This window comes from Phascolarctos cinereus, unplaced genomic scaffold, assembly GCF_003287225.1.
Source record: "Phascolarctos cinereus isolate Bilbo 61053 unplaced genomic scaffold, phaCin_HiC Scaffold_5;HRSCAF=322, whole genome shotgun sequence".
NCBI lineage: Eukaryota > Metazoa > Chordata > Mammalia > Diprotodontia > Phascolarctidae > Phascolarctos > Phascolarctos cinereus.
Genome location: NW_027555958.1, coordinates 10,490,488 through 10,509,307, shown reverse-complemented (window position 1 = coordinate 10,509,307; position 18,820 = coordinate 10,490,488). Strand labels below are relative to the sequence as shown.

General features: G+C 47.8%; 1 protein-coding gene across 4 annotated transcripts in view; it reads left to right on the top strand.

Annotated features, from left to right (window-relative positions):
* Positions 1–9,934: 9,934 nt before the first annotated feature.
* ATG16L1 (autophagy related 16 like 1) overlaps positions 9,935–18,820 on the top strand; it is a 31,785-nt gene continuing 22,899 nt past the window's right edge. For 3 of the 4 annotated variants that reach the window (XM_078154634.1, XM_020972131.2, XM_020972130.2), the window contains exons 1-5: positions 9,936–10,255; positions 15,613–15,706; positions 15,942–16,047; positions 16,194–16,267; positions 16,354–16,605. In XM_078154634.1, the coding sequence (XP_078010760.1) occupies positions 10,141–10,255; positions 15,613–15,706; positions 15,942–16,047; positions 16,194–16,267; positions 16,354–16,605 (641 nt within the window). In that variant the 5' untranslated portion in view covers positions 9,936–10,140. Of the gene's footprint in view, positions 10,256–15,612; positions 15,707–15,941; positions 16,048–16,193; positions 16,268–16,353; positions 16,606–18,820 lie in introns of all 4 variants that reach the window. The other variant, XM_020972129.2, reaches the window with a different exon arrangement.

Genomic DNA, 18,820 nt, shown 5'->3' with positions numbered 1-18,820 from the left:
GAGCTCCGGAGGCTTCACCAGACTGCTGCCCAAGGGGTCACAGCCCAGACAAAGTTAAGAACCCCTGATGTTGATGCATTACAATCAAGGGCATTGGACCTCAGATCAGGAGCCCTAGGTTTGAATTTCATCTTTCACCCTGACTGACTCTGTGACAGTCCCTCAGCTGCTCTGAGCCTCAGTCTCCCCCTTCATAAAAGGGGGCTACTAATACTTCCCCTATCTGCATTCCAGCGCTATTGCAAGGAAAATGGTTTTGTTTTTGGTTTTTTGGTTTGGTTTTTTTTGGCTAGGCAATGGGGGTTAAGTGACTTGCTAAGGGTCACACAGCTAGTAGCAGGCTGGATTTGAGCTCGGGTCCTCCTGACTCGAGGGCCAGTGTTCTATCCACTGCGCCACCTAGCTGCCCCAAAAGGGGTGTCTTTCCCTGCTTCCACCTGCCATTATTCATTCTGCAGCCCATGAACGCGAGCTCTTGTCCTGTTGCCTCTGTTGCTGGGCATAGCCATGTGACGCCATGTGACGTTAGCAGGAAACAGTCCGAAGGACCGGGACTCGTTGGGACCACTCATCACGTTGTATAATGCAGAGGAAAATCCTCATCGTCACAGAAAAGGAAAAAATCCTTTGGAAAGGTTCTAAATATAGATGGCCTAATGCCATCCCCATCATTCGAGGACTTGGGTTTTTAAGCACGTTTTATGGGCTAGAACAAAAGACTCTGGATTCAGAACGCTCCAAGGGATGGAACTGCTGGGAACCCATCGCTAAACTCCTATTTTCTCATCATTTATTTTATTGTGTGTCAGAGCCTAAGGGCAGCAGAAGTCAGAGACTGGAGAGCCTCATTCCCCAGCGTGCACATCTCCTGGCCTGCTCCTGAATGTGTTCTTAATTAGGACTGCAGATATTTCCTCATTCATTAGGTTTTCCCCTTGACCCTGTCTATGACTTAAGCTGATAAATATGGTAAAAAGCTTTTTCATTTTTCTCCTCAACTTAATTAGGTACACTAGCTGGATCGGAAACATCCTTATAAAATGTAATTGGTTTCGTTTAATGAGATACCAAGAGGTTCCAAGAAATCTCAGGGAAAAGTCTTCTTGGTAGTTAGAGGGGATAAATGGTAACTAATAATAGAGCTAACATGTCCAGAGTGCTTTCAGAATTGCAAAGTGACGATGTTTTGATCCTCATAACAACCTTGCAGAGGAGGAGCTCCTCCTATTACCCCCCATTTTACAAATGACAGATCTGAGGCACAGAGAGGTAGTGACTTGACCAGGGTCACATTGCTAGTCAGTGCCTGAGGAATGATTTGAACTATGGCCTTCCTGCCTTCAAATTCAATGCTCAATACACTACGCCCCCTGGCTGCCTGTATAGCCAAAAACCTCTTAAATACTTAGCATAATCAGTCGATCAGTCAATAAACATTTATTAAGTGCCTACTATGTGCCAGGCACTGTGCTAAGTGCTAGAGATTAAAAAAAAAGGCAAATGACAGTCCCTGCCCTCAAGAAGCTTACAATCTAATGAGGGAGCCATCATGTAAACTAATATACACAAAGCAAGCTATATACCAGATAAATGGGAATTAACTAACAGACAGAGGACTCTGGAATTAGAGAGGTCGGGGTAGGCTTCCTCTAGGACATAGGGTTTTAGTTGGGACTTAAAAAGAATCCAGGAAGGTCAGTAGTCAGAGCCTGGGAGGGAGAGGAGGATCTTGTTAATGAACAGCCAGGAGGCCAGCCACTGGGTCAAAGAGTAAATAGAAGAAAGTGAGGTGTCAGAAGACTGCAAACTCAGGAGGGGCTGGATTATAAAGGGCTTCACCCACCAAACAAAGCATTTTGTATTTGGCCCTGGTGGCAGTAGGGAGCCAGCGGTCTCTTGAGTAGAAGTGACATGATCAGATGTGTGTTTTGGGAAAATCACTTTAGTGGTTGAAAGGAGGATGGACTGGAGTGGGGAGAGACTGGGGGGCAGATGGACTTCCTGCAGCCATTGCAATAGTCCAGGTGTAGGGTATGAGGGCCTGCACCAAGGGCAGGGACAGAGGAGAAAAGGGGGTGTATTGGAGAAATGATGCAAAGGTGAAATTGACAGGCCTTCACAACAGCTTGGATAGGAGGGGTGAGAGAGAGTGAGGTGTCCAGGATGACACCTAGGTTGGGAGCCTGGGGGACTGGGAGGATGGGGGGGTCCCTCTACATGATAGGGAAGATAGGAACAAGGAGGGTTTAAGACCCTAAAATCCTTTTATTAAGGGGATTTGTTCTGTGAAGGTTGGAATCAGTCAAAGGGTTGCACTTGAGGACCTAGAGTGCCATGTGTGGCCTTGAGGAGGCTGGTTCCCCACCCCTGGTTTAGGGGTTATAGGGAATTAGTTCTGTTTTGGGCATATTGAGTTTAAAACGTCTACTGACCATCCATTAAGATGTCTGAAAAGCAATTGGAAATGTAAGGTTGGAGGTCAGCAGCAAGATTGGGGCAGGAAAGGTAGATTTGAGAACCATCAACAGAGAGATGGTAGTTAAATCCAGGGGGAGCTAATGAGAAGAGAAGAGGGCCCAGGCAGAACCCTGAAGGACATCTATGGTTAGAGGGCATGATGTGAAGGAAGACCCAGCAAAGGAGACGGACACAGAGTGGTCAGAGAGATGGGAGGAGAACCAGGAAACAGGGGTGTCCTGAAAACTAGAGAGAAGAGAGCCTCCAGGAGGAGAGAGTGACCAACAGAGCAATGAGGACTGAGAAAAGGCCGCTGGATTTGGCAGCTAGGAGAGCATTTGTAACTTTGGAGAGAGCAGTTTTGGTGGAATGATGAGGCTGAAAACCAGATTTGACATTGCCAGAACAGCTGAACCTCAGAGTCGGAAGGGACCACCAAGGCTCCCTCATGCACTCCAAAGTCTCCTCTACACCAGTCTGACAAATGGCCATCCAACAGTGACTTACGGTTCAGCCCAATGACCAGAACAATAAGACGTCGGGACAACAGATTCTAGGCATCAGTTTCCCCACTAACTTGCCAAGTTCTAAAGCTACAGAGGAAGCAGTCCCTCAATGCTTTGAGGGACTGGCTATAGTCTGATCTAAGAGCAACCCTGAGGCAAAAGCCATGACCCACCCAGCAGCCAGTGCACAGGTGTGTGCCAGGAACTCAAGGAGGCCTTCTGGCTCCTGAATGCTTCTGGGTGTGACCATACGTCAGGCTCTCAAGCAGAATATAGGCCGGCAGTGGTCCACCAAGGAGAACCCAAGCCAGACGCCTTATGCTGACTAATTTGATGACATGAGCTTCTTAGAGAACAGAACAGGGGAGAAAAACCTTTGTTTAGCTTTGGACTGTGAGCTCCCTGAGAGCAGGGATTGGTTTTTGCTTTTCTTTGAGTCCCCAGCATTTGAGCACATAGTAGGTACTCAACAAATATTTCTTGACTTGACTAGTTGACTTGTTTGAGACTTCAATTGCGCCTCCCAATGGACATGTCCTCCAATGGCATTTTTAGATCCATTCGTACCTTAGTGAGGTTAAATGTACTTGACCTCTAAAAAGAAAGGCCAGTCCCACTCCTAGGTCTCTGGTCTGTGAACAGTACTCAGCTCTTTCTGGATCTTTCTGAAAAGAGGAAAGAGCAAAAACATCTGAACCTGTAAACTCATCCCCTTTTTAAGGCCCACTGTCTACCCAATTCATTCCTAAAGATGAAACTCAACCACTCTGTGCCCACCCCATCCTTAGGGAGATGTAAAGTCCCAGACAAAGGCTCACTGGCCTATGAGCTCATCAAGCTGTCTGGCCCTTGCCGCTCCACCCCCATTACAGCCAAATGGCTGTAAAGCGAAGCTTGGAGGGAGCTGACCCATGTATCTCAAGGACAAGAGACAGGGAAGCAGGCCACACCCAAAGGGAACAAACCCTTGAGTTTGGAGATTCGTTTTCTTTACAAAAAAAGGCCCACTTGGTCATTCACTGTGCTGTGGTTACGGAGACTACGTTTCAGGTTCCAAGTCTCACTTCTCCATTGGCATTTCAGAGCTTTTACAATGGTTCCATCTTATGGTGAAACAGGAAGGCAGAAGAGGGAGTTTTTGTAGAATGCGCTGAGCCTGCTTGGGTTGTAGAGATGGCTATTTCTCTTCTTTTAGGGTCTGGCTGCTCCAGGTTCTCCTTTCTTCTGTTCTTGGTCCAAGTGGCACAGGTCAGCCTTCCCAACACTGTGTGGTCCACTTCCTCTCTTGACACCCCATCTCTTGACCCCAAAGGGATTTGTTCTGTGAAGTTTGGACTCAATCAAAGGCTGCACCCAAGGATCTAGAAGGCCATATGTGGCCTCGATGCCACAGGTTCTCCACCCCTGTTTTAGACCAATAGAAACACAGTACATTAAGGGGTAACCAAAGAGATTCAGAAGTTTCTGAGAATGATACCAAGGAGATTCAGGAACAAAATATGACCATTTAATCCAAGAAAAATCCCTGAATTCCATAGTACAAAGAAAACTATGTCTGAATCCTGAGAACAGACTGAAAGAAATTATGGAAAAAATTAGATCCTTCCTTAATTTCTTTGAAGAAAACAGCAAGACTAGAATTTAGATAATTCCCGTGGGGCGTGTGGGGTGTTCAGGGAAGACTAGCACCTCCAGTGTGAGGGCTTCTCGTCTACCTTTGGTGTCCACACACCACCCACCTCTCACCCATGGATCCAAGAAGCTGTAGCATGAACAGTGACCACACTCCAACAAAACTCTCTGGGAGACACAGTAAAGGAGGTTGAGGGTGACTGATAGGCTTGAAACCCTTTGGTGAGTAAAGTGGATGTCTACCCCAAGCATGTGAAGACTTCCCCCGGGGCATGGGTGCATGAAGACACTGAAGACACCAAGGTCATCCACTTCAATCGGGGCCATCGCAAGTCATCCCGATTTTTGTCCCACCACTGGACTTTGATGGCTCCGGAAAAGAGAATAAAGCCTGAGGACCTTGTGCAACTCTGTCTCACTTGAATCCAGTTCACAAGCAGGCAAGATAACACTAGTGATGTCAATGGTCCTCTTCAAAAATGAAGGATGAGGGGCAGCTAGGTGGCACAGTGGATAAAGCCCCAGCCCTGGAGTCAGGAGGACCCGAGTTCAAATCTGGCCTGATGCACATAACATTCACTAGCTGTGTGACCCTGGGCAAGTCACTTAACCCCAATTACCTTGCAAGAAAAAAAAAGGGAAGGATGAACAGCAACAGTAACAAACCATGTAGTTAAGGATTAAAAGCACAATAAAGTCATCAGGTTGTTCCTCAAGGGCACATTGCCAAATCACATTATGTATATTAGTAGATGCATTTGCAACAACAACAAAAAAGTGTTTTTTCTGAAAGTGAATGCAATTTACAACCTGCAGGGTAGGATTATGGACCATAGACGATGTAGACAAAAAATCTATAGTGGTCCCAGATCAGACAAGTATGAGCTGTGTGACCTTGGGCAAGTCACTTGAGGCCTTTCTTATGTGTGATTGCTTTAGATAGGGTGTCTTCTTCACCTTCTCTTGTATCTCAGAGCCCTCTGGCAGTCTAGCAAAGCCTTCAGACCCCTTATTAGCATGATGGGTTTATATGGATAAAATAAATCAAAGAAAGTGCTAAGTTTCAGTTAAAGGTTTGTAAAAACAAAGAGGTTGTTTTTTTCCCATCCAAGTTCATGGTCCCCCTGAAATCTACCCTCCTTGGTCCAGGGACTCCAGGTTAGGAACCCCTGAATCAGAATAATTCTAATTGCCTTTACAGGTCAAATATTCTGATGCTAAGTACATTCAAACTGAATTTTCATACAGGGGCAATAGGACAGTCTGGTTCAACAGTCATTCTGGCTGATTTGACATTACTGTTGGCGTAATCTGTCCTATGGTACACAGGGGCAAATTCTCAGCAAGGTTGGGGATCACCTTTGTCCAATGGTCTCAAGAAAGCTCTAGATTTAGGCATGAAAGTCAGCTACAGGCATTCCATGATTGCTTATTGTCCAAGCTTTCTTGACTATTCTCATGTACAGGAATGATTCCCCCAAACCAAAAAATCAGATGGCCTTCATCTTCTCCATAGGCCAGAAGGTCAACTCCCCCCAAACTGGGAATGAAGGTTAGCTATAAAGGAATGGATCCAAAGAGATAGGAAGTATCCTCATAAAGCCAACCTGCCTGGAATTCTTCATTTTCAGAGAAAGGTGAACAAATTACCATTTCGATCTTAATGACTTTTTTAAGGCATTGATGGTCATTTGAGAATCCAGCTGAGTACATGACACAGAATTTATTCATTCATTCATTCATTCATTCATTCATTCATTTTTATTTATCTATCTATCTATTTATTTATTTACTTCACCAAAACTCACCAAAAAAGCTGTCACTTCTCTCACGGTTATCCTGCGTGAAAGAACAAAGCCTTTGTTATATCCCCTACAGAACTATTAATATTTGGTGCCAGCAATCAAATAGTGCACCGAATGGAAGAGCGCGAAATAAACTTGAGACATGGGCCAGGTGGAGCAGCAGAACTGACTCAGTTTATTCATCTGAGGGTACAGGATAGATAGAGAAAATCTAGCCTAACTTCAAAGAGTCCACGCCGTGAGACACTCTCCAAAACATCGGCTGAGGACGTGACAACATACATTTCCTCGTTATCAGGGTTCCTAGATTGGGTTGTATTTTCCAAGGTTTTCCCAGGTGCTTGGTGCCACCTGCTAGAGGAGTGAATGTGTAAATCTAAGGTTCAACGAGTGAGAAGGAATGTCTCAGGAACCTCCCTTGCAGGGGGAGATTTGGAGAGCCCTGCTTCCTAAATGATTGAGCCCTGTGGGTTAAGCCTGGGCAAGAGTCAAACTCTGTCCTGGATCTTAAACCCAGATTGGACTCTTAGAGCCGGCCCTCAACAAATATTGGTGTGAGTCACTTAAGGATTGGGCTCTGGAATGGCTTCCTTTCACCTTTGTTTAAGAAAAAAGAGAAAGAATCCCTTCTTACCTCTCGTGACAATATTTTCTACTCTAATCCCTGTCCTGAAGTTCTGACAAAGAAAAACGAGACATTTCTCACCGTAAGTAACACTTTCTGCTAGGGGGAGGGTGCTTCAGTTAGACAGGACCTCAGAAGATCCCAGACTCGGGAATTTTTCTGGGGAAAGGATGGGAAGGGCACTACTTGCTGAGGCAAAGAATATACGGGAGCTGGGGAGGGGAGGGATGAGTTACTCATCAATCACCTTTTTTTCTTTTTTTCACCACTTTAAACATGAAAACCTTGCTTTTGTACATTCTTCAAACCCAAATTCCAGCCACAACACACCACAATCTGTCCAAGAGCTTCAGCGAGGGGTTGCAGGAGGGGGCACAGCTGACAAAGGCCTCTTGATTCAGGACTGACCAGCTGTGCAAGCCTTCAAAGTCTCCTCTTATAAAAGGAGGAAATCGGCTCGAGTGAGCTCTGCTGCTCCTTCTCTCGCTAGCTTTTAACACTAATAGCTAACATTTACAGAGTGCTTCCTATGTGCCAGGCAAGGGCACTAAGCGCCTTACAAATATTCTCTCATTCGATCCTCACAACGACCTTGAGGGGTAGGTGCTATTATCACCCTCATTTTACATATGGGGAAACTGAGGCAACCAGCTTTTAAGAGACTTGCCCTATTAGACTGTAAGCTCTATGAGGGCAAAGTACTCTGTCATTCTTTGCACCCCCAATCCCAAAACGGCGCCTTGACATAGCTGTATGCAACAATTTAAATAAATGTTTGTTAAACTGAATTGTTGCATTAATTTGGTATTTCATATTTCGCTCTGGTAGCATTTCCAGACAGACTAGATCAATTTCTCTTGTGCCATTTTCTTAGAATGATTGAGTGCCCATAATCACACAGGTAGAAAAGTTGTAAAGCAAGGATGTGAATCCAGACCCCCTTACTCCAAATTCAGTGCTGTCTGGCAGACCCTGTGAGTCTTTCCAGAGCTCAGCTGCCTTATCTGTAAAATGTGGTTTTTGAATTCATGATCTCCATGGTTCCTGCGAGCTCTAAATTTTATGAGCTATGAAGTATATTGTCAGGTCCTTGAGGACAAAGTCTATGTCTTGCCTTTTTAAATTAAAATTAAATTAATCATTAAATTTTTATTTAACCCATAGCATAGTGCCAAGGACAAAGTACCCATGTTTCTCTTCACCAATTCTGTTAAAGGTCAGTGTTCTATTTACCTTGGTATCTTTTTGCCAATAGATAACAAGACACTTGGTGAGGGGGAATCCCACTAAATAAACAGACAATTTTGCTTGAAACAGAAAGTTATTTAATGCACACTAGTGACACCACACTTATCCTCAGGGAGATTTCTAATTTAATGTAAGCAGACAAATCCACCAAAGTGCCTTCTATAAATTCTGTATATGATCCTTAACAGGAACCCTCAAGGTAAAAGAATCTGCATGCGTTCCTGTAAATAGAATGGAATTAGGGGCCTCTCCTGGACCAGCTAGAGTCTATCTATCTATCTATCTATCTATCTATCTATCTATCTATCTATCTATCTATCTATCTATCTATCTACCTTAACACCTGGCCTTTGGGACTTCCCATCTTCTTAGGAGGGAGATGGAGCCACACTGTCTGTGTCCCTTAGTCTCCCATTTAGAGCCCCAAGGGAAAGAGAAGAACAAAGCTTCTGTCCAGGGCTGAGCCACCAGGGAAAGCCTTCGTCCGAGGTCTGAGGGGCCCTTCCCCAACGCTAGCAGCCTCTATGAAGCCCTTACCATGTGCCAGGTAATGGGCTATTTGCTGAGAATACAAAGAAAGGGTTTTGGGGAGCTCACGCTCTAATCCGGGAGACAGTTCGCAAATCACTATGTATATACAGGATATATACTGTGAAAAGGGAAGGAAACCTCGGAGGAAAAGCACCAGCTTGTTGGGGAATTGGGAAAAACCTCCTAAAGAAGGTAGGATTTGTAGTGTCTCCAAGGAAGCCAGGAGGCAGAGATGTGGAAGAAGGCGGTGAAGAAGATACTAATGAAAACATATTTGGAAACAAATAAATTCCACCCCTGAATCTGTCACTAGCGGAGCCTCGGTCTCCCCATTTTGAAAAGCACGGATGAAACGCCAGCAGCGTCTACATGGCAGAGGTGCGCCAAGCCTCAAAGGACAGAGAAGCACACCCAGTCCAAGCGTCAGCTCTTAGGTTGGGCTTGAAGAAGAGGGGACTCAGGGAAGGGAGCGGAGGGGGGACGGGGCGGGGGGACGACTCAGTCTTGTCCAGTTGGACTCCAAAGGCTCATTTGTCTTTGTTTCCCCGGTGCCCAGCAAGTGGTAGGTGGGGTCCTAGACCTAGGTAGGGTCCTGCTAATTGCTTGTGGCGCTGGATGCAATTGAATTTAATTGAACTGAAAGGAACTGAATTGACTAGAATTGAGCTGAATTAAATTGAATAGAACTGAAAAGAATTGCACTGAACAAGAAGCAATGGGCGAACGTGGAGCAGAGACAGACCGAAGCTACAAGTCAGAAGTTCCATTAGGGCTGTCGTAAAAGGGGATGGGCTGCCCTGGGAGGTAGAGAGCTCCCCAGCACTGAAGGGATTCAAGCAAAGGCCCGGGGCCGCGCCTGGGGGATGCTGCAGAAAGGATGCTGCTTCAGGGAGGGGCGACACCACCCCAGGAGCTGGAAGAGGAGCTCCGTCTCCGGGAGACGCCAAGCGCACCGTTACCTGGAGCACTTCCGAGAGGGAAGGCCGAGCTGCAGAGGGAGCCCCGCCCCCGGGCCCGCCTCCGCCCGACTGCGAAAGGCTCCCGGAGACGTGGCCCCGCCCCCTGCATGGCGTGTGCACGTCGGCGTCGAGGGCGGAGGAGGCGGGACTTCCTGGCGCGCGCGCTTCGCTTCCGGCGCGGACCGGAAGCCGCAGTTGTGCACCGAGCGAGCGGCTGCCGGAGGTGAGAGAGACGCCCTGAGGCGCTTCTCGGCCCGGCCCGACCCGGACCCGGAGCCGGCGCCGTCCCCGATGCTCGGCGCCGGGGCAGGCGTGGCGGACGTCGGCCGGAAGCAGGCGGCAGGGGGCCACGAGGGCCCGGGCCGGTGACGGCGGCGATGTCGACGGGTCTCCGGGGAGCCGGGCTCCCGAGCTGGAAGCGCCACATCGCGGAGGAGCTGCGGCGGCGGGACCGGCTCCAGAGGCAGGCCTTCGAGGAGATCATCGCGCAGTGTGAGCCACCCTCGGGGCCTCAGTTTCCCCCTCTGTGCCCCGTGCTCCTGCTCGGAGGCCGGCACGTGCTTCAGTCTCGAGACTGGAAGCAGCGCCTGCCCTCGGGGAGCTTATAGTCTGGGGGGGTTAGTGTGGGCTCGCGGAGTCAGCCCGAGGGGCGGGGCCGGAGCTGTCCAGTCTGGGCCCTCGTTTAACCGGAGCTGGGTGTGTGTGTGTGTGTACACATACAAAGAAAAGGTGGTCCTGGGAGGGAGACGGATGAAGGTACGAGTCAGCCCCCGCCCCCAGGGGCTCCCAGTCCAAGGGTGGACGCAACCTGCAGACGCCCATGGATAGACCAGGTGTAGACGGGGCCGTTGGAGGCGGGCTCGGGATACACTGGCGTTAACAGAACAGCTGGGCGACCTCACTCTGAGCACAGATGCTTGTGGGGGAGATCGGAGGGCAGGCCACACCCCCAGGCACCTAGGGGAGAGAGCCTTTTGGTGAGGACCCTCTCCTTGAGGGAACTGGGGAGGGAAAGGGCACTCACTCTCAGGGGCAAGGGACCGTCACTGGACGGGGATGGGTATCGCCCACACGTGTAGGGCACTGTGCTTGGCTCCGGGGACATTGAGGGAGATTGAGTGGTCTCTTTTCTTGCTGGGAATCGCAGACTTCACCGTGTTAGCAGAGACCTAAAGCTTGAGTGGGCTAGTGCGGCCCCTTAGTTCTCAGTTCTGGAAGCTTTACTGCATCACTCCCTGGTTTCTTCGGAGGTTCCCCAGAAGAATGGGATGTAAACACGGGACAACCAACCGAACTCTGGGCCGCTTTGAGGAGACCCTGATCTGATGAGGCTTTGATGGAGGCGTTTATTTTCCACATCTCATCCGTTATTGCTAATAGACAGGCTCCTCCATCCAGTGGCTTTTCTCAGTTCCCCTCTCACCTCTCTTCCTTCACTTTCTTTTCTTAATGATAGACATTGCTTGACATTTCTGCAGTTTTGCGTTGCTGTCCTCAAATCAGTGTTTTATTTGATTTTCTCTGCTTTTTTAGTGCCATTTCTAAAAGTTCCTTTGGAAAACATTTCCATGATTCATTTTGATGTTTCCACAGTGTTTGATGTTTTTTAAACAAGTATTAGAGTCTGCTTCCTTTTTTATGTAATGTTTAATTTAGCCTTCATTATTGTGGTGTAATGGACTGAAGGGTGGACTTGCGCTTAAGAGACCTGAAGTTATGTTCTAGTTCTGATGCCATCTCCCTGTGTGACCCCAGAAAGGCACTTTGTCTCTCACATAAGGCTCTGTTTTCCCCTACTTAAAATGATGGTAATATTTGCACTACTATAGAAGAAGGAGTACTAATGCTGTACTCCACATTTTCTGCATGTCTGCCCAAAACAATTGTATTAGCATTAATCCAAATCCAAACATTTCTTGCCCAGAGAGGGAGCTGTCCAAACCAGCCGAGCCCCCTCAAGGCCTTGGCCCTGTCTCTACAACAGGACAATTAGAAAAAGGAAAAGTTCACAGTGCATTAAAATTCAGTTTGGGGTTCACTTTCTGCTCCATCCAAGAGAACAGTGGTCACTTAACACTCTCCTTAGACTACTGTCTTCCTCCTTTGAACATTTCCCGTCACCTTTTGAAAGGGGCACCCCTCAGTTTCTCCTGAATGGAAGGAAGACGCTGCCCTGGCAGGCTCTTGTACAGTCCCAGCAGGAAGACCAACTGGCCCCTGTACGTCCTGGGCTAACAGATGAGCTCTCATCACCCATCACATCTGGGCTGTGACCCACCCAAGGGGCAGCCCCCAGGGACAAGGCATTCTTCGGGCTCCCTTCCAGAAGAGCTTCTGCCACACCTGCTCTCCTTTGTGGCTGCCCTCTTGGCGCTTACTCACTGTTGGGGGCAGTGATGGGTAATGCAGGGAGCATGACAGGGAAGGGTGAGAGAATATTGGAGCCCTTCTTCCCCCCCACTCCCATCCTGGAGAGTGGAGAGAGCTGTACTTCCAGCTCAGGGCAGTAATAACCGTCAGAAACGCCAGAGCAGAACGTTAACCTCAAGAGGCTCACAGCCAAGGGCTCGCTAGACAGCCATCTGGTTTGTCAGTGATGTTAAGTGCTCCTTGGCTGGAAACTGAGGGCAGGGCTCCTGGCCCACCTGAACTTAGTCTCACCCTAACACTTGATACAGTTCTTTTCCCATACTCTCCTTCCCCCGCCCCCCCCCCCAGTCAGTGTGGGGAGCTCTTTCTACCAGTGCAGATTGGCATTTGTCTTGGAGCACAGGTGGGGATTCTGTGGCCCTCTAAGTCCTCAGGTCCTTTTATGAAGGGCTGCACTTAAGGATCTAGAGGGCCACATGTGGCCTTGAGGCTGCAGGTCCCCTGCCCCCCCTTGCAGGGGCTGCCGAGAGCACACAGCCATTGTGAATAAGAGGTAACACTCGAATGCAGGCCTTGGTGACTCCAAGGCTAGTCCTCTGCTGCTCTTCTTCTAGGTGTTTAATCAATGTTTTAATAAATGAATGAGGGCGATCGCTGCTGCTGGTAGCAGCTTGTGTTTCTTCTTCCCCGTGTCTCCTGCAGCTCCATGCTTTCACTTTCAGATATTTGTAGTCTGCCTTTGAAGGTTACCATCACATTTAGAACTCTTTTATTAAGAACCATACAGGATTAAATTTTAACTTTTATGTATAAACATTAAGAAAATCTGCTCTAAATTAACTTTTTTCCCACTAGGACCGAGCAAAAACAAAATTGCCACATCCTTAATTTAGGGCGTTATCAGACCATTGCTGACTTGTGTACACTCTAACATCAGCATCTGTCGAGTACTTTCTGCACTCGTTAGGGTGGGAGTGATCAGCCCCTGGCCCAGGGGCTGCCATGCAGCTCTCACCAGCCCCAGAAGGAATGATTGAGCCCCTAGATGCCCTGGCACTGGGGCTCTGGTAACGAGGTCCGGCATCTACTCGTCACTGTGTTGTAGGAGAGATATCTGTTCAGGTCCTTGCAGCGGATGCTTTGGATCCTTCCAGATACAGCAGCCTCAGACTTGGCCTCTGCTGTGGCTGCCCAGGTGTGTGACCTTGTCCAGCATCACTTCCTGTCCAGGCTCTTCATTTCTGAATCCCAATCTGATGCATGGGAGCACATAGTTTATAAAGCCCCTTCAAGCTCTGTGATTCTGTGCTCGATCTCTGTTCCTTCCTCCCTGGGCCAGCCCAGCTCTCTTCCCCTAAGAGATGACTGTTTTTATGGAGCCCTAGAGCCTGTCACTGGAAGCCGTGAGGGTGGCTGGTGTGCTGCTGCCGTGCTGATTCTGGGCGTTCTCTTCCCTGGAAGACTGGACGTAAGAAGCCTGGCACCCATCCCCAGGCAAACTTCAACTTTGCCTAATTCCTTGTAGTTTTTCTGGATCAGATCAGTGTCTCCCCTATTGAGAAGCAGGAAATAAGAGGAAGAAGAGGGATCTACATTTAGCCCTCCCCCTCTGCCTTCTCCGTTGTCATTGAAGGGACCATTAGAAAGGCCCTCACTAGGTGCCCTGAGAAGTTTTGTCCATTGAAAGACTTAACGTAGTATCATGGATGCAAGATCCTCTAACCTGCTGGCATTTAAAAATGTTTCTGTTCGGGGGCAGCTAGGTGGTGCAGTGGATAGAGCACCGCCCCTGAATTCAGAAGGACCTGAGTTCAAATCTGGCCTCAGACACAGAACACTTACTAGCTGTGTGACCCTGGACAAGTCACCTAACCCCATTGCCTAGCCAAAAAAAAACCAAAAATGTTTCTGTTCAATACTGCTAAAATGGCCCCTGCTGCCATCATTTGTAATAGGGCCATAGCTGCAGGGGCCCTTTGGTCAGAGTGGATATCTTTGCTTTCAGAAGTTGTGAAATCTGTGTTCAAAAACAGGGCTTTGATGAAAATAGCTAATGATCGATTGAGTATGCTCAAAGAAACATTGAGTGGGACTGTGGGCCCATGGGATTAAGGTCAAAGCACCAGAGAGAAGGTAACATGTAGCACTAAGCCAGAACACCAGAGGTGAAATACCTAGTTAGTGTAATGAGCCACAAGCAGGTAAGGCCTAGCTTCCAGGAGTGCTAGTTTTTAAGTTTCTCACGAGTTGTAACAGTAATTTCATGGCATCTGATGGCACAGTGGCGGTGCTAGCCTACAGTCTGGAAGACCTGAGTTCAAATCCAGCGCCAGACACTGACTAGCTATGTAACCGTGGGCAAATCATTTAACTTCTTTTGTCTGTGTCAGTTTCTTCACTGCAGAATGGGCACAATAATAGCCACCTGCCTCCCAGGGTTATTGTGAGGATCAAATGAGATAATATTTGTGCCTGACACAGTAGGTACTTAATAAATGCTTCTCCATCCATCCCCTCTCCACCCCCCCACCCCCCCACATACACACACAGTGCCATGTATGAAGTTAGAGCTGGAAGGTAATAGAGAGGTTATTTGGGTTTTTTTGTGGTGAGAGATTTCTATCATTCCTATCTGGTAATTGGCAGAATCCGAGGGGAGAAACATTCCACCAGGGAGCTGGGATGGAAAGACCTGAGGTTCTGGCTTGACAGAGCCCTGGCGCCAGCTCTGGAGTCAAAGGATCCAAGTCTCAGTCCCTCCTCTTCCTCTTACCCTTCCTGGCCCGCAGTTTGCTCTCCTGTAAAATGAGGGAGTTAAACTCGATGGCCACTTAAATCCCTTTCAGCTCCAGAACTATGATCCTGTGACCTGTATCCTTTTTGTTACTGTTTGACAACCAGGAAAAAAATTTCGTAACTGGCCCAAGAAGCTGTCAGACGGCAGCAGTATTGCTGTTTAAGAACGATCACTGTACTTGGACTGGAAAGACCTGTGTGCAGGGCTGGCTCGACTTGCCAGCCGTGTGACCCAGGGCACATCTTAGACTCTCCCTGGGCCTGGGTTTCCTCAGCTGTAAAGTGAAGGGAGTGGAGTAAATGACCAGTGAGGATCTGAAGTGGGAAGCTCTCTGGTGTCCTCATTTCTGTGTGGTGTGAGGCAGTTCTTCTCAGTGTCCTTGATAGAAGGGAATTGGTACAACGTGCTTCCACACCCTTTCTCGGCCTTGTGGCCCGTGCGTCGAATGAAAGCCCTTCGGAGTCTACCTACTTAGGGATTCACCAGGGATGCCCCAGTGTCACGCGCTTTGTCAGAGGTGAGGCAACCACACTTTCAGTTGGCTGCCTCCAGAAGAGCTTAAAGTAAAGCATGCAGCATAGTTTGTGCAAATGTTGCCGAGGATGTCTCACTGGTCGTTGACTTCTGCCTGCATGCCTGCCTTTGGGTTTGCTCCTCATGCTTGAATTTTTTGTTCTGACAGATAATAAGTTGCTGGAGAAATCAGATCTTCAGTCGGTGTTGGCTGACAAACTACAAGCAGAAAAATATGACTTGCAAAGCAGGCACGAGATCAGGTATTCTGTAATAATTAGGCATCTCTCCTCTGGGAAATTGGTTCCTTTTTCCACCAGTCCAGAGATGATTCATTTTTATTCTAGTTTGGAAGTGAACTAAGGGTTATGGATCACTTCAGCAATCAGGATGTTGCTGTTCTGTTATTTAAATTAGATGCCAGAGGTGACTCGATTTAATTCTTCTCCCTTTGTCTTCCCGACATTCCCTTCCCTTGGCTGATTTTCGGGATCCTAGTCCAGGACATGATGGCACGTGGAATGATGCTCAGCTACAAGAAATGGCCCAGCTGAGGATTAAACATCAAGAAGAATTAACTGAATTACATAAGAAACGTGGGGAGGTGAGAAATCGATCTGTTTGGCTCATTTGTTCCCTAGAGGTAGACGGGAGGGGAGAATCATTGCTGTAGAAATGTGATGAGCCACGCAGTAACTTCTCAAGTGTGGCTTGTCTGGCAGCTTCTGAATAAATGTCTTTGTGCCCCAGTTAGCTCAGTCGGTGATCGACCTGAATAACCAGATGCAACAGAAGGACCGAGAGATGCAGATGAATGAAGCAAAGTAAGTGGAAATGCTGCTTTGCTAGAGACTTCTGGTTGGGACCCACCTGTTGTTTATCCCTTTTGTTTGCCTTGGTGTGCTTCCAGAATCGCTGAATGTTTGCAGAAAATCAGGGAGCTGGAAACTGAGTGCCAAGAACTTCGAAATAAACTGCAGGACCTTGAAAGAGCCAACCAGACACTGAAGGATGAGTATGATGCCCTGCAGATCACCTTTACTGCCTTGGAAGAGAAACTGAGGAAGACCACTGAGGACAACCAAGAGCTCGTCACTCGCTGGATGGCTGAGAAGGCCCAGGAGGCCAATCGTCTCAATGCAGAGAACGAGAAGGATTCTCGGTGAGATGCCTTAGTGCTGGGGGGGCGGGGGGGTCTTTGTCATTCTTAACCAAGAGGAGCTTCTGGAAAGCACCAGGAAATTCACTTGCCTTTTTTGTTGTATCTTTACACTAACAGAAACTAACTAACTTTACACTAACAGAAAGCCAACTGACATTTTATTATTTTGAAGCAGGTGGTGATTTTTTTTTTAAGTCAACCTGCTGAAATTTCCCCAGTTAGTGACCTCTCCAAAGCACTTGTTGTCAGGCTTATTAGGCACGTTCTAGAAAACTAATGAATTCCATTTAGACATTCTGTATTTTATAAAAACAGAAGATTCTTAGTAATACCTAACAGAACTATGCCTTTCGTTCTTTACCCCGGCGACTGTAAGTTCTACGGAATCTCTGAGTAGACGAGGACCTCAAGGGCCGTCTATTCCAGCCTGTCCTCGAATGAGAGGCTTCTTTCTAAGATCCCAAATACATGGTCATCTAGCCTCCTTCAGAACCACCAGTGATAAAAAGCCCGAGATACTTTGGGAGCCTTCTAAGTATGGACAAATTCTGCCTGCTGTTGAACCTAAATCCTCCTCTATAATTATATCTGCTATTCTTACTTCTTCTTTCTGGGCACCAGAGATCAGGTCTCTCTTCCTTGTGAAGGCTCCTCAGACACTTGAGGACAAGTGTCTGTGTCTGCCTCAGCCTCTTGTGCCCCAGGCCCAGCTCAGTATCCTCAGGGCCTTCAGCTTCTCCTTGCATGGCACTCTGCCTTGCTGTCCTCTCAAGTTTGCTAGTTTCTCAGTGTTCATCATTAAATGTCACAGGAGCTAGAATTGGAAACGAAGCCTTAGCAATAATGTAAGACTGTGTTAAGCAGATAGAGCCTGCTTAGGACCACATACAGCAAGTCTGTCGTCTTCTCCCTTTTTGTCATTATCTCTGCTAAGGCAGGCTGGGTGGTGTGTGTGTGTGTGTGTGTGTGTGTGTGTGTGTGTGTGTGTGTGTGTCTCTGTCTGTCTGTCTGTGTCGGTGTGGGTGTCTGTGTCTCTGTGTGTATGTGTGTGAGAGTGTGTGTGTGTGTGTGTGGTGTGGGTGTCTGTGTCTCTGTGTGTATGTGTATGAGAGAGAGTGTGTGTGTGTGTGTGTGTGTGTCTGTGTCTCTGTGTGTATGTGTGTGAGAGTGTGTGTGTGTGTGTGTCTGTGTCTCTGTGTGTATGTGTGTGTGTCTGTGTGGGTGTCTGTGTCTCTGTGTGTATGTGTATGAGAGAGTGTGTGTGTGTGTGTGTGTCTGTCTGTGTCTCTGTGTGTATGTGTGTGAGAGTGTGTGTGTGTGTGTCTGTCTGTGTGGGTGTCTGTGTCTCTGTGTGTATGTGTGTGAGAGAGTGTGTGTGTGTGTGTGTGGGTGGGTGTCTGTCTCTGTGTATATGTGTGTGAGAGTGTGTGTGTGTGTGTGTCTGTGTCTTTAGCTGCCACGCCTCATGTTAACTGACCCGCCTACCCTCTACATCTTCTCCATGTGCGCTCTGGGGTTCTCACGCCTCCCCATCTTACATTTTAAGGTCCCTGTTAAGGGACATCCTGTTGGATTTGACCCCCTGTTCTAGGCTCCTGAGTTTTGTGTCATCTGCAGATTTGATGGTAGAAATGGAATTGGGATTCCTTCATCTAAATCTTTGATAAAAGTTGAACAACTCAGGGCCAAGGATAGATCCTTTGGACATTCCAATATAGACACTCCTCCAAGTGTGCATCAGTCCAGTAATGAATGACCTTTGGCTTTAGTTGTTCAGCCAGTCTCCAGGATACATCATCACTGTGTTGCTATCTAGCCAGCCTCTCCATCTTGTCTGTATTGGTACCAGTGTGCTGCTGACCTCAAGAACCTGGCGTTATCCTGGGCCCCTTTCTAAAGGCTCCCAAACCATCCTTTTAATAATATGACCCGGAATTTTTCCAGGAATAGGAGTTGCCGGAGTTATTGCAAACTTGATCTTCTTTCCTTTTCTAAAAGTGGAGACAAATCACCTTTCTCCAGTCATGCAGGACCTCCTGTTCTTCACAGATGACTTGCTCAGTAGTCACAGTGGCCAGTTCTTTCAGTATCCTCCTTTGTCTCCCTCATGCTTAGCTTAGCACAATGCCTGGAGCAGAGTAGGACCTGAGCCTGGGCCAGAGTTTTGTCTGTGTCCAAAGACACATCACGTCTTTGATGACAGCTAGATTGTCAC